At 38.4% G+C, this 15,689-nt stretch overlaps 1 protein-coding gene across 2 annotated transcripts in view; it reads left to right on the top strand.

Moving 5' to 3' along the window:
• Positions 1–13,942, top strand: part of ctdp1 (CTD (carboxy-terminal domain, RNA polymerase II, polypeptide A) phosphatase, subunit 1) — a 54,245-nt gene extending 40,303 nt beyond the window's left edge. For both annotated transcript variants that reach the window (XM_026348369.1, XM_026348370.1), the window contains exon 13: positions 11,739–13,942. In XM_026348369.1, the coding sequence (XP_026204154.1) occupies positions 11,739–11,916 (178 nt within the window). In that variant the 3' untranslated portion in view covers positions 11,917–13,942. The remainder of the gene's footprint in view (positions 1–11,738) is intronic.
• The last annotated feature ends 1,747 nt before the right edge of the window (positions 13,943–15,689 follow it).

Below are 15,689 nucleotides of genomic sequence, written 5' to 3'. Positions count from 1 at the left end.
AGCTTTGTTATTAAACCAAAGCTGTTTTTTTGTTGTTTTTTTTTGTCTCTCTGAAAGCAGAGCTTTCATATCCATCCTGTGCTACAGGGCACGCTGATGCTTGCTGCAGATTAATTAAATGTCTGCCGTTACAGCTAAATTTATGCAGGTGTCTGACATTTAGGGTGAGAGTGAAACAAACAGCGTAATTGAATTAGCTTGTCACTTAAGACTGTTTTGCTTCAACAACTGATTTATATCCAAATACAGCTCGCTGCGTTGACGGTTCACTGTTTTAGTTCTTTATATTTTTGGTGATACACAGTCCAAGCTGTTTCTGTTGGGCTGCGATTATGTTATTTGGCAGGTACAAACACTCTCCTGCAGCAGTAGCCAGTCAGAGTTGTTCCAGTTTCTTTCTCACATGGTGTCCAGAGTTTGGTATTCAGAAGAACTGCTGCTGAAAAGGTGAGCTGGAGTTTGTTGGCGTCGTTAGGTCAGCTGTCAGATTACTAGAGAAGGTCAAGGATTTGTAAGGGTGTGACTGTGCACAGACAGGTGCTCAGACAGGATTTTATGAGGAAACAAGAGAAACCTCGAACTCAGTGTTTCAACTATGCCCGTAGTGTTTGTCCAGTAATCTGAGCCTACAGTGTATATACCCATTAATCCTAACTGATACACCACTACAGATTATAATACTGACTCATCTGTGATGACACAGTTTTGGTATTGTGACTGACAGAGCACAAGTTAAGCTTACAGCTGTAAAATGACCCTATTATTACATATATTGGTCACAACATTTAAGGATACACATATTTAATATAATATTTCTTTTGTTAATTGGATTTTTTAGGATCTCAAATATCAGCATCACTAACCTGCTACAAAAGTCCTGTATCAGTTGGGCTGCAGAACCCTTTTCAATTTTACATACTGAGCTTTTGAACATATGGTTGTTGAGTTGACCATTGCTCAGATTTTGGTGAATGGTCAATTTACAATAGCTGTATGACTTTTGTTAGGGGTTATGGTGGCTTCCCATGTATGGTTAAGAAGTCTTATGTTATGAATCTGTAGCACTGAGACACACCAGCAATGCCAACATTTTATTTTATTTATTTATTTATTTTTTAGCTGCTTATTTTTTGTTGAAAAAAGTCCTAATCTAGTCCTAATGCGTATGTAATAATTGACTGGATAAACGGTTCATAATGTCATGCTGATTAGCTACTTTCAGTTTATTGATAGTATACCCTGAGTTCAGTTTCATTATAACAACGCATAATATGACCTTAGAATTACTTTCTACTGTGCCATAGAAATTCTTAAATGGGAGTCTTTTTCTTTGTTGCTTGAATAGAAAAATTAACACTTTTTCTAGAATGTCATGACATTTTGAGACAAGCATTTCACACATCGAGATGTGAAATTTGTTCGGTACTGTTTTAAATGGAGTTCATCTCTGACATAACAAAATTAGCGGTACAACAATTTTTACACATGACAATGTTCTTTCTGCTCCTCGGCTTGTTTTCTGCACTTTCATTATGTTATCCTGACACTGATATTAGTCATAAAACATGACCGTGCATTAACATAGTTGACAATATTAGTGCTCTATTTCATGATTCACCCAAGATTCAGAATGCTATCTGGCTTTGAGCTTTCAATATTTGATGTCTAGCTGGCCATAGTGATAGAAGCCCATCACTGGGTCAATGCATTTTTCTGATTCATTCTCTGCAGTATTTACATCCTACAAATATTGTTTATTTTCTTGAGGGAGATCAGACTACAGCCACTGCTCATTGAGGTGACTGGGGTGTCAGTTGGTCAGGATCCCTCCTGGGCACGCCACATACCACTGATTAGAGACGACAGGGGATTACAGAGCACACTCAAGAAATTATAGTGTATATGTAATTTGGTCTGGGAATGTCTCGGGATCCAGGAGAAGCTACAAAATGTGCCTGGGAGTCGAACTACCATACTGAACCCACTCCCACTTCAGTCATATATCAGATAAGTAGCAGAAAATTAATGGAGTGGGGTGTTTAGACTCTGCGTATTGTGTGATAGTGGTTGTTATTATGAACCTCTTTGTTAGTGGCATGGAGCACAGGACAAATAGAAGCTAGTGTAAGTGTACAAAATTGTGTTGTGCGAGACAGCTTGAAAGCCTCGTCACTTCATCACGCTCAGCCTTCCTTTTAGTCGGACAGTGATGCCTACCATCTGACTCCCAAAGGTGCTTTGAAAGATTCCACGTTTAGGAAAGTGGGATTATGAAAGTAACACGGATTTAAGAGGCAGTGACAGCATTCGGCCTTGCTTGACTACCCCCTGTGAGCGCACCGAATCCACCAGTATGTGTTTCTCAGCGGAGCAGCGAGGAGAGACGGCACACTGATCCCTGTGCTCCCCGTCCCTGAATAAGAGCCCTGTGAGAGAGGCAGCAGACTGTGAGGAACAGGAACTCTTACTCAGGCTTTTCACTCAGAATGCAGGCGCCCTTTTTATTATGGTTCAGATTGATCCCACTAGGATGCAAAGAGATGCATCTCAGGGGAAGACTGGCCTGTTAATAGCAAATATTTATTACCACACATACACAATTGCATTAGCCATTTTTCTCAGAAATGAAAAGTGTACTGTAAGGTTTTTTGTTGTGGTTGTAGGACAGGAGCAGATGGTACATTTACCTTACATCTTTTGAATAAACTGTGTGAACTTACTGTCCCGTCGTGATGAGTAGACATGGGGAGCTGCCCATTTTGAACACTGCAATGTGGAAATGTGGATGTTACTATAACAGACTCTGATGCAGCAGCTTGAGTTAAAAAATAAAGTTCTTTTCTGAAGCAGTGGTTTTTAAAATAAAATTAAAGGGCATCTAGGCATCATACATCTGTATTCATATCCATGCATAGAATCTTCTATCACACATACAGTATAATCACTCTTATAACACACACACAAACACTCCCTCCTACTCCCCTGCTGTCTCTCTCTCTCTCTCTCTCTCTCTCTCTCTCTCGCTCGCTCGCTCGCTCGCTCGCTCGCTCTCTTTCTTTCGTTCTTTCTTTCTTTCTTTCTTTCTTTCTTTCTTTCTTTCTTTCTTTCTCAGCTTGCCTTATCTCATGTTCATTCAGAGAAACTTTTTTGGAAGTTGATGTTAGCTCTGCAGCTCTGTACTAACCTTTCTCTATCAAACATGTAGGAAACACCTGCTGAAGTGTGCGCCATCAAGTCCTCTCCTCCCCAGTTGTTATGAGTTGCATATGACCATTGTGGCTCCACGATAGATTCTAGCTAATATCAAACTAAATAAAATAGGACAAACTCGCTGGTTTGTCTCTGGCCTTGCATCATCTGTAAATGACTTCATGTTTCCTGTTATAAATAAAATGAGTCTCTACAGATCTTTAGTTTAACAGGTTTGTGTTTTATCACATAACATTAAATCCATTGAATTTATTTTATTTCCTATCAATCTGCAATATAAGTCTGTTCATCTTCCTGTACTATGGAGGTGTAGAAAGCAGTTTATTTCACTATGCAAGTAGTTACTGAAGGGTAGTGAGAGTTGGCATAAGACAGAGATGCATTGTTGCCTGTGACCTAACTAAGCCTGCTCTGTTTATCTTCCATGTCTGTTTTTCTTTTCCTCGTAAAATGCCAAAGTAAACACGTTTTAGTAGAGCTGCAAAAGAGGCCCTGCTAAATGACAGTGTAATATAATATTGTAAAAGTGCCATTATCAGGTGAGTCACCAAGGTGCTGAGTTTGCCAAATTGGCTTTTTGTATGGTTGTACATTTCAATTAGGACATGGATATTGGCAAGAATCTTGTGACACAATGTGTATTATGATATAGGGGTTACAATCCAATTACAATATATTGTGATTTCTTTTAAATCTCATTTTAGGAAAACTGATACAACGCGATATGCACAAAATGTTTAGCATTAAAAGCTAAAAGTTTTCTTATGTCTGTCACTGGGGTAAATCATAATTGTTCCATAGTTTGATATCTAAAAATGAATTGTTAAGTTTATTATTATTTATATAATTAGTTTTTCTCTGTCTAGAAAATTAAATTCTAATTGTTGAAAATGAAGAATGGAATAGTAGTGGATCTGGCTGTCTCCTTGTCCTCGCTGAATGTCAAAAATGAAATCTAAAACTGTATTCATAACATCCTCGCCGCACATGCTTTCAGGCTTTAAGACCTCCAGAGTGCCCTCTCTCTCTGTAGGGCTGAATATTGAGCAGATGATGACCACTATGTTTGTCAGTAGATGACTGCCAACAATGGTAACAAGAACAATGCTTGATTAGGAACCACCTCGTCACACTGGGGCAATTAGTCTTCTAGGGAGGAAATGCTTTGAGCTCAGACACTGCTAAGTACTCTACACCCACTGTATGGACTGATGAGAAGAACATGGACTCGGTGGAGGTGGGAGTATCAAAGTAGTCAGGATTTTAGCACTGTTTTGCAGCTTTTTCTTTTCTTTTTTAATCTTCACATTACCATTAAAAAGAGGAGAAACAACACTTTCCCTCCAAACATAATTTCCTGCTGCATGTTGATATATTTGTTGTCAGTGATTATAATACAACATATACTTTATTTTTAATTAGCCTTTCTAATATAAATTTTTTTCTTTAGCTTTTCATGTCAGATCAAACAGCATGCATCTGAGGGCTACACCTTAGCACGGAGTGGAGTGCATCTTAGAATTTTTCAGAATCATGAATACCTCAGACTCTAAGATCTTAAAACATAAGAAAATCATAAGACATTTTCATATTTTTTTAATCCATCTGTGCACTAATACACCACTATAAATCTGGTTTTGGATGGGAGCTGATAGAATGTCGATCATTTCTGGATTTTAAAGATACATCACCTTTAAATCCAGTAATGCAGGTGAAGTGAAATTTTCAAAACTCCAAATACCTCACAAATTTTTCATTGTTAAGGTGACTGCATACTTGCAAATATTACTTTTCCAAATGACTGGACTAGACACCATGTGAAGTCACTCCACGATGAAAGAACACACAAACACATGATTACTTGATAATTCTTTGTGATATTGATGTCCCCACAGTTAGAAGTTCCAATGCCTCAGGTTGCTCATGCAGACATTTCTCAGAGCTGTCTGAGCTTGAGATAGACGCATTCAATTTTTCCTCACTCACAATTTAGAAATGCATTAAGCAACTGGTCCAAAGAGACATTCCTTTTGAAAAGTTGCCACTTTACCCACTGTAGGGTAAGGGTTGTTATATTTCTGTTTTTTTGTTTGTTTTGTTTTTTGTTCTTTTCTTTCTTTCTTTTCTTTTCTTTTCTTTTCTTTTCTTTTCTTTTCTTTCTTTCTTTTCTTTTCTTTTCTTTTCTTTCTTAACGTCTGTCCTAACACCTTAGATTGATACTCCCCCCCCCCCCCCCCCCCCCCGGACTCTTGAACCAGCTACAGGGTCCAGAGCTCTGGGTCCAAATCTGTCTTTAGCTCCTGTGAAACGATCTTCATGTCAAAGCAGGAGCTGCCAGTAAGCAGACAGAGAGAAGAAGCCAAGTTAAATGAAACGACACCTGGGGGCTTTAATCTGATCCTGCTGCCTATGGCTGAGCCTGAGCTGGGGGTGGTTGGATGCAAACATAGGTGAATAGGGAGATATAACTGACACAGACGGTGAATCACACAGTTGACACACTGCATTACACCTTTCTCATAGTCATTGGTCTGGGATGATACCATCAGCAAGGTTTTGTTTTTTCCATCAGTGTGACCAAATGAAATCTTGTGAAGCACATTAACCCTAATCTACCTTTACATTGTGAGAAAAAATTGTTCTCTGCTGGTATCAAACTGGATGTTAAGGTTACAGTGTATGCAAAAAGTAAATGGGTAACACAATGAGTGGTTTTAGTCTGGGGGACAGTGAAGCACAAGACAGCCACATTTTAGCTTGTTACAGCAATTGTGTGAAAAAGCCATTTGTAGTAAATAAAGTTCCAGCCATTAAATTTAATACAAGCCACAATTGAAATAGCCCCGGCCAAATAAAGTAGTATACAATAGACTTGTGTACTCTTCTTTATGAGCCGGCAAAGTTGATGTTAAGTTGATGTTTTCAACTAAAGTTTAAATTAAAGCTTTTCTGGAAATTAGCTGCCAGCAGATACAGTAAATGTTCCATCAGCATTTCAACATTTTTCTAGCATATTAATGTCAATGTCAACTCTTACTGCACTCCTTTTCCAATCATGGATTCCAATGAGGACCCATCTTATTGATCCACGCTTAAATCAAAACTATATAATTAAGCTGGATCTTCCTTTAAATAATGACAATGTTTAATATTGAGTAGCTGATTGAATGTACGTAGTCAAAAGTCAAGAACCAGTGGTGACAGTTTAGGGCAGAGGTGTCAAACTCAGGCCCGCGTTGTAATTATATTTGGCCCGCGAGATGATATCAAATGTTTATTAGCTAGCCCCACCAGTATACAGGACATACACCGCTAATACTACAACTCCCAGAATGTTTTGTTAGCGCGTTGGCCCCTCCTTTTATGTTGACAATCATTAGTATCCATGCAACCAGTCACCTCGGAGAAACTTAATCCACCCCTCTCCAAAAACGGCCAAATGAAAGAGGCAGACTGCACAGTTTGCTAGAACACTCCGCACCGAGTGTACCCGGCGATTTGCCGACTTTAAAGCCCAGAAATGCAGATTTGAACTGCTCAGTAATCCATTTGCAATTGACGTGGAAATCGCACCAACCAACATCCAAATGGGGCTGATTGAACTCCAGAATAGTGACACGCTCAAGTCATAGTATGTCTTTGTGGGTGCTGCACAGTTTCCATGTTTCCTCCCAGACACACTTCCCCAACTCCGTGCCCAAGCTGCTCCAATGATCTCCATGTTCGGCAGAGTAAATCAGAGTGTAGCAAACTGAGCTTGAATGAATGCTGTCTTTATGCACTTTTTCTACTCGAAGGCATGGACTGTTTTCATTTAACATTTTCATTTAAGTAAATTATTACTTTTTTTTGGTTGATTTGCTGTTGGCCTGTGAAAAAAAGATTTTCTTCAAACAGATTTTAACAAAGATAGAGAGAGATATAATAAGAAAACAATACCACTGATGTGTGTTTTATTTCAAATTAAATTTCTCATATTAGGCTTTGCTTGCTCTAGATTCTAGAGTCTAGAATCAATGTTTACGCAAAACAAAAGTTTGTTTTCATGTGAAAAGGTTCAACATTACATATCTGGAGAGATGGGAAAAATGTGCACAATTGCAGTTAATTTTTTAATAAAGATTGAGTTTGGCCCTCGACTTCGTCCCAGTTTTTAATTTTGGCCCACTGCGAATTTGAGTTTGACACCCCTGGTTTAGGGAAATCAATAAATTCACCACCCTGTCCATAATAGTAACTGGAGCTACAAACCCTATAACTGCTGTCATTCTCAGTCTGTGCTGTTCATTTCCTTGCGATTTGTTGAAAATCAGATGGTTTTTGAAGCGTTGCAAAGAAAATACTTCAACGCCCCCCATGAAGCCGTCCCAACGTCCACATCTGTTTTATCCTGCTCTGTTTGTCAGTTTTCATATTGAGATGATATAATGAGGAGCAGGGGAAGATGAGGCCTGTATAAAAACAATGCTTTAACTGCACTGCTTATCAGCTCTCTGTATATGGAGCTGTTGAATGCACAAAGGACGAGAGTGTCTATCTAGCCATCTCTATCTGCCACATCTGCTGTGAATGATAGGCTTTTGGGAGAAATTAAGCAAAATGATACAGGACAGAGACTTTCATTTCTTCAAAGCAGGAACTTGTGGAAATAATGTAGTTATATTTAGTTGTTGTTGAACCATATGGATGAAAAACTATTGAGGAGAGTGGGATTGACATTGTTCTAAGAAGTATTCAGGTATTTGGGTCTTCTTTGAGTAAGTCCTCTTGGGAGGAGACCTTTGGATGTTGGCCTTAGCCTCATAAAATCGTGCGAATATTTGCTCTGAGTCCTGAAAGTTGACTTCATTGTTCAGTTCATTAGCTCCCACATCTGTCTTCTGTGCACTAGTTCCTCCTCCTACACTCTTTATTTGCTCCATTTGCCTTTTTACCCCCTCCCTCCTTCATCTCTGCCTTTGCTTTTGCTGTAAACAGAGCTGTCAGAAGTGTATTGAAGGCTCTGCTTTTTACAGGTCCTCTTCGTCTCCCTTCTTCTTCAGGCCCAGTTTGGGATGCTTTGAGTAGAGTTCTTGCTACTTCTTTATCAACTAAAATAGTTATTCTGCAACACAAGATTAAACTGTAGCCTTGCCCTTTCTGTAAAGTTATTCTCCAGCGTGATGATGCTCCCATGGGCGTCATTAGTGCTGTCAGGACACAGAAATGCAGAGTAACAAAACAAAAACAAAACAAAGTATCTCACTTTATGGCAAATGCAGTTTTCCTCATTTATCTCTAATGATGTGTTAAAGCAAGGGCTCACTGCTGGCTGTGTGTTCACTAGCACTCTAATATATCTTCCTGACATCCCTAATGCAATCACACTGCTATAGTACGTTCAGATAATAATATCTGAAAATTACATCAACATCTGTGTCTATAATAGGATAGATTATTACCTTTTGCACCCTCATAACTGACATTTTTGGCATTTTATGGGCAGCAAAATTTAGTTCAGTGCATGGGGTTAATTTCTTAAAGCATCTGGGTAGTGCTGGAAGAGCAAAATTTATCCAATAAATCTGATGGGCTGGTTCCAATTTTCACTCATCTCAACTCATTGAGATCCTAATAATTGCATAAAGAACCCTGTCTGGTGGTTACTATTGAACGGGTCAGGCCCACCTTGCCTCTTGTGTTGTTGAAAGCAGCTTGATATAAAATGCTCCCAAAGTGTTTGATCAAAGCTCAGTTCAGTCCTAAGCTGACGTTTTCCACTGACACATATAACCAGAGGTTCCATCAGACATTCTTCCTCAGGCCTTTGGAATGGGAAGTTGCAATGGTTACTCTAGATTTGAGGTCATCTATAGTGATGCTGATTATGTCATAGATGAGTAACTGGACAAGAAAACAGTGCATACAGTTGTATAATGCGTGCATTTATTCTTTATTCTCAAATTCCACATTTGCTTGATGGATATTACAGAAGACTGCACTCTCTTTTAAGCTAGAAATCAACGTTTTTTTAATGTCCACTTGTCAAAAAAAATGTATGTGCTGTAAATATTGTATGTAGAGTAACAGTAGGAAAAAAGCAGACTTTTGTGTTGCAGTAAAGATACACAATGATCCAGTTCTTCCGGCATTTTTATAAACCCTTTTGCCATTTTGATTTCTAAGTTGTGAGTTTAGATGGTGCACAGTTACACAAATGTGTGTATGTGCATGTCAACAGTTTTTAGACAATATCCAGATTCTAAGCCTGCACAATTCTGATTTACCTGAGTGCCTCACAGCATCATCACAACATCAAGTAATTCCACACGGCCACAGCTCTGGTGCTCAGCTAAAAGGAAAAATCAAAAATTAATGTGAGGACATTTAAAATACATATACCAAGGTGCATTTAACTGATTGATTACACTGAACTTTATAATGACGCTAACAAAGACACTATTTAATATGGATTGGTCACATTTGGCCAATACCTGATCCAGTTAATAAGGTCAGAATCAGCCCTAGTAGAAGACAATGCATCCCTACTGCTTTGTTAAAAAGCTCTCTGAATAACATTGTGCTACTGTAATTGTAGTCTAACAGACTGTTTAAAATAAAAATGTGATTCATCAAATTCAAATTTAAGTTGAGACAACCCTTATAGTGTACACTGTTTGTAGTGTGTTAGTTAAAATCCCTAAAATGTAAATAAAGCAGTAAACCACAGGAAGATTCCCTCGGAGCAGGGCAGTATAACAACATGTGAAACCTGGAAAAATCTAATAAAAGCAGTTTACAACTGATGCCCGCTTTGGAGCCAACGTGAACGAACGTGATGGGAGTGTCTGGAGTTTGTGTGTGTGTGTGTGTCTTTCTGTGTGTGTCTGCGGGTGGTCGGATTAATAGACAAGGATTTAGATTGGATGTAATGATGTAAAGCAGAAAGCGATAGAGGAACTCATCCCAGCCTACCCCCTGCTGCCTCCACTGTTAATATTTGGAGATAGGAATGGAGACGGATGGTAGGTTAAGGGATTAAGTCATACAGATTGACTTTGGCTGAATATGTGTATATGTATATATATGCACTTGATTGAACTGGCTCATAAAGTGACAACAACCAGCCAGGAAGCAAGATCCATTGTGGTGGTACTTCATGGACCAGCTCTGTTTGTCCAGAATGTCACCAATTAAATTGCTCCTCTCATCTTTTGCCATTATTGCTCAACCTCACATTACCCCTCCAACCACTGCCCGTTGATCTTACGGGTCTAATAATGATACTTTGGATGATCAGACCTGTGCAGCCCTTTCCCTTTCAACACACATCACACTGTCTGCAGGGGTCTGCTGTAACCATCACGTCTCTGAGCCTCTCTGCTGATATTCGCTGACATCTGACCTTTAATGAACACACAACCAGAGCCCCGCTGTTGTGGCAGGTTAGCAAGGCTGTCTAAAAGCGGTGTGGTCTAATGATTGGGGCCCCCTCAGCAGATCTGACAGCAGACCACCACAATACCTAAACAAAACCCCTACACACCTCATTAGTCTCATGCTAATATGCCAATCTTTAGCAGATTTCACGAAGAAGCTAGTGTGGAGTGGAAATAGGGATGGCATGTTTCCAGCCATATCAAATAATTCTTTTAGACACTTAGGAGTGTGTGCTGTCCTGCTTCTTTCTTTTCCTAATTTGCATTGATCTTGAATGGCACAGAAATTAAAATAAAATATTTCCACAGCATGCACATTTATACATTAATTTATGTTTTAATTGCTTTCCTGAGTGCTGCGTACACGTGTGGCCCATGTTAAAATCTTGTTATTCTTTGAAGTGTGTAATGTAATTAATGTAGAAAAACACTGCATGGCTGCTTATGTTCTTCTTGCGGGCGAGATTATAAAATTGATACCATTTACAAAAAGTATGATTACAAAAATCATGCTAGCGTAGCAGGGCTAAACACTACAGTAATCACGAGAAACTGCTATACTGGCTCTTTGGCAAGTGTCAGTAGACGTGTTGTTTCTCTTTGGACAGAGCCATGCTGTCTTTTTCCATCTGGTTTTCAGTTATGAAGCTAATCTGGGTAAATTATTCTCTGTAGTTTATTAACATAGAGACGTGAAATTGACATCAGTGTTCTAATCTCAGTCTACAAAACAGCTCATAAGCATGTTTCCTATAAGTATTACCAGTTTTTGTAATCTATAGATATACATGGTAACATTTCTTCAAGTAATTTGTTAGAATTTGTAAATTTTGAAAATTCACTTTGTCAAATTAATCAAAGACAAACGCTGGAAATAAACTTGTTTGTGTGTCCCAATCCACCTATTGGCACTTTTAACGCTTTAATGTGGTCCGTGTGAAATCATACTTATTTTAATACTTTCTCCCTGTTTTTCTGGTTTCATCTTCAAAGCAAAAGATTTTAAAAAAGAAGTTAAATCCTGTTTCAGGCAGCATCAGTAGAGCAGAGGAGTCCCACAGATTAAGGTTTACGTCTCTCTTTCTAAATCATGCTTTGTTGTTTCTCTAGAGGCCACAAGCGTAAACACGATGAAACCCAGGAGGACAACGACAATGACGTGGAGAATAAGGAAGAGGCTGAAGAATCTGCTGACGAGTCCTCCAAAGAGTCCAATGAGGAAGGTAGCAGCTCGGAGGCAGATGAGATGGCTGCCGCTTTAGAAGCAGAGCTCAATGACTTTATGTGACGCGATGTTCCAGGAGAAGGACAACCAGGAATCAAACCCCAGTCATCCCAACAAGTGGTACCTAAAATGTATCTTTCTGGTTTGGAAATGGTGTGTACTTAGGATGTATGAGCCATGAGTGTGTGCTGTATTACAAATGAATGTCCTGTACAAAAACAAGTTGCTGTGTAAATAAAGGCTTAGATTTTTCTTAGATCTTTAATATACAGCCTTATTGGCATAAAACACTTTGATGTTAACATTTTATTGTAAGATAAACTGTAGGAGACATTAAATTTGATACTTAGTTGTTTTATTTTTTTTTCTATTTCAATTTTTTTATTGATGAGAAAAAGATAAATGAAATTCTAAAGCATACATTTTGCCGGTCTTACATGCCAAAGAGTTTGAAATAGGTTTGCCAAGGCGTGCAGCTAAATATTTGACTTTTACTTCCGGTTTTATTTTTCTTTTGGCCTCCTTGACAGTTTTTTAGTCTCACAAATACAACCAGCAGATCTAGACGTTTGAATGTGTTTTTCCAGTTGTTTTTCATCTTTGATATTGTCGGTATATTTGATCTGATATTGGTATAGTGAGCTTCTCTTTTTGTGATAACCAGTCAAATGGTGCATTAGCACTGTAAACTAAATCCAATTCAACTCCTGGTGTGTTTTTACTTTCACAAGTATTGGTTTACCTTTCTCTCGTCCGCCCACTGCTGTTGTCGTACAGTTCAATCAGACAGACTCTCACTGGGCCTCTGCTTATGTACACTGGATCTTGTACCTTGTCAACCTCTGTTGCTATAAAGAGGTAAATCCAAATAACAAAACATGTTTTCTCACTAATCCTATTTTTCTGCCCAGGTTTTGAACTGTTAATCTCTGAGGTTTCTGCCTCCATTTGAGTGCTATGGTACAGCCTGCTATGGCTAATATGCTGACACTCTGCATTTAAGGGAAAATTATCTATGTCTGTAAATTACACTAAATGTCACATGTCCTCCACCAGTTACAGGTTTGCACTCACACAGAAATTACCATGTTTTTAATGAAAAGATGTGTTACCATAGTTGCACAAAGGGTCTTCGGATGATCAGTTTTTTCATTAATAAACTTGCATTAGTGAACACAATGTGCTGTTGGAAGTCAGTACTGATGTTTTCTGCTGATGTCTCTCTGATCAATTATATGTTAAAAAGGTCTGCTTTTCTTTCACAAACATGGTCATTTCTGTGTGTGTCCAAACTTTTGACAGGTATTGATTCTCTAGAAAGACATAACTCTTGAATTTTGATCAGATCTTTAATTATGAGAGCACCAAGAAAAATTGGGGTGACATCAGTAATTACAGACAGATGCCTTCAAATCTGCCTGCGAGATGAGTGAGAAAACATTTTTTGTTATGTTGGGTGAAAATTTCTTTAAACTTGCACTAGGCAAGATGTGTATAGGGTGTAGATGTGTAACTTGAGCCCAAATAACACATTTTACCCATCAACGTGTTTAACCCACCACAGACCAGCCAATACGGCGTGGTTGCACTTTACTGACTTCAAATATTACAGGATTTCTGAGTATTCGACATCACCGGCTTCCCTCTCTTGTCTTTGCCAACTACTGCACCATCACACAATGTTGCCTAGTGCGATTAACAAGGAGCGTAAACTATGTCCACCAGGATTGTCTACATTCACCACTAATGCAGGCAACTATCTACATTAAAACTCAAAGCACTGACTGTCTCATTCAGGTGTTTGGAACAGTGAAAGATCTTTCCTCATGTGCAGTTACAGTTAGGCTCCAGAAATGCTAAACTATAAATACTGTAGATTGTAAACGTTTCCACTTCAGCTGCTTTTCACCTTCTACACCCAACAAACCCCATGCATTTCCTTTCACAGTGGTCATCCCATTTTGCTTTGTGTCCATGGTTTTATCATGAGTACTAGACAATTGGCATGTAAAGTATTTGTAAAGTTAATTTCCTACCTGACACCCAGAGAACAGATACTTTATTCAAATAAAGATGTTTCTAAATATCACATTTGAATTGTCATTGTTCTTTTTTTGCATCCTAAAGAGGACTATGTGCATGAGATGATATCTGTTTTCCAGACAACCAATAAAATCATACTCCAGATGAAGTCCATTAGCCTTTTGCTGCCTTCTTCTTTGCTGGATTTTAAACATTGGAATCATAATGTGAATGGCACTGTTAGACTCCCACTAGGACATGCTACTCGGTTAATGGGTTCTGTGTCATGAAAACATTATGAGAACCATTAGGCCTCTTTTCATCTTGCCACTCGGGTGGATACACGTGTAGCAAATGTGTTGTAACCTGCAAAGAATCTTTCTTTTGAGAATTCTTTTTTTTTTTTTTTTTCGTCAGTACATGGAGACATCATCAGTTTGCAATTTAAGATGCAGAAGGGAAAAGAAAGAAGAATGAAAAGCAATTTGTGCTGGGTTGGACCATGTTATTTCCTTCAAACTGTCTTTTAATTGTAAATAGCTAAGACGGCATTCTCTATTCAGAATTAGGTCATAACCTAAACCAAATATAACCATTAGATTGGCGTAAATTGGCGTAAGGAAAAGAAAGGCCTCAGTAATGTAACTCTATCATCTTGTCATTCAGTCAGAGTAATGGGTCTTCGGGTGTGATTACACAGGAAACAGCGGGATAAATCACAGTCATAAAATCTATTAAAAGTGTGACACGGACAGCTCTTTTTATTGTGCTCAGTGCGCGTCTTACAAGATCAGCAACTGATTAACAGTCTTAAAAGCCAAATAAAGCAGCAAACACATCCAGTTTCAGTTTTTGTCACATTCACAGGGCCGCCGTCGTGGTCAGCAGAGGTTTGAAGACACATTTGAGTGGACATAAAATATATTTGTAGCTGTACATTATTGTTCTATGATCTATGTTCATGTTGAGGAAACATAGGCCAAGGGCTATGGGAACTGAAGACAGTTATTCTTGCAGCTTGCTGATTTAGAGTGGCAAGTATGTGAACCTTTTGGAATGTCATGGGTTCTACGTTAATTTGTCATAAAATGTGATCTGATATATATATATATATATAAAGCTAACTGGAGTCAGGCAATTTTTTCAAATTATTTTAGGCACATCATATTTGTTAATACGCTTGACGTAGATGAAGATATCTGTATCTATATATACTTTTTCTACTAACACTATAAGGTTTATATGGTTGTTTTCAATAAAGACCTATAGCTCAGAATTTCTTTTGTGTTATTGTTTTAGACCACTGTATAACTGTACAGTATGTAGAATTAATGGAGGATAATGATTTAAGCTATGATGTGAAGGATCCCCCTTTGTTCTATCAAAAACTTAACAACCTAGTGTGATGTGTCTCCAGTCAGGTGTGAATTCATCTGAACACAACTTAGGGCCAAACAAGCAGGCAGCAGCAGCTGTAGCATAGTGGGAATAAATACTGTGGCATCTGGGTAGCTGTTGTGAGAAGTGATAACCCAAATAAAAGCAGCACAGCAAGAACAAAACTTCAACTAAAAATCAAGAAATTAATCAAATGGACAAAATGAACTATAAAAAATAAATTATGTCTTAAGGTTTCATCATGAGGTCACGGTTAAGTTACTAAGTCATGATCCACTGGTATTGTCAGCATCTTTAAACCAACTGAAAAGTAGCATTTTGCATCATGTATCTAACCAGCTACGTCTAGTGAGCAACAGCTTTAGGTAAGTTGAGTTTTGTTAACTGTCAGTAAGTAACCAAAGAGATGCTGGATC

Source organism: Anabas testudineus, chromosome 11, assembly GCF_900324465.2.
Source record: "Anabas testudineus chromosome 11, fAnaTes1.2, whole genome shotgun sequence".
In the NCBI taxonomy this organism is placed as follows: Eukaryota; Metazoa; Chordata; class Actinopteri; order Anabantiformes; family Anabantidae; genus Anabas; species Anabas testudineus.
The sequence above is the reverse complement of the archived record's forward strand: the minus strand, read 5'-3'. Positions and strand labels throughout refer to the sequence as shown.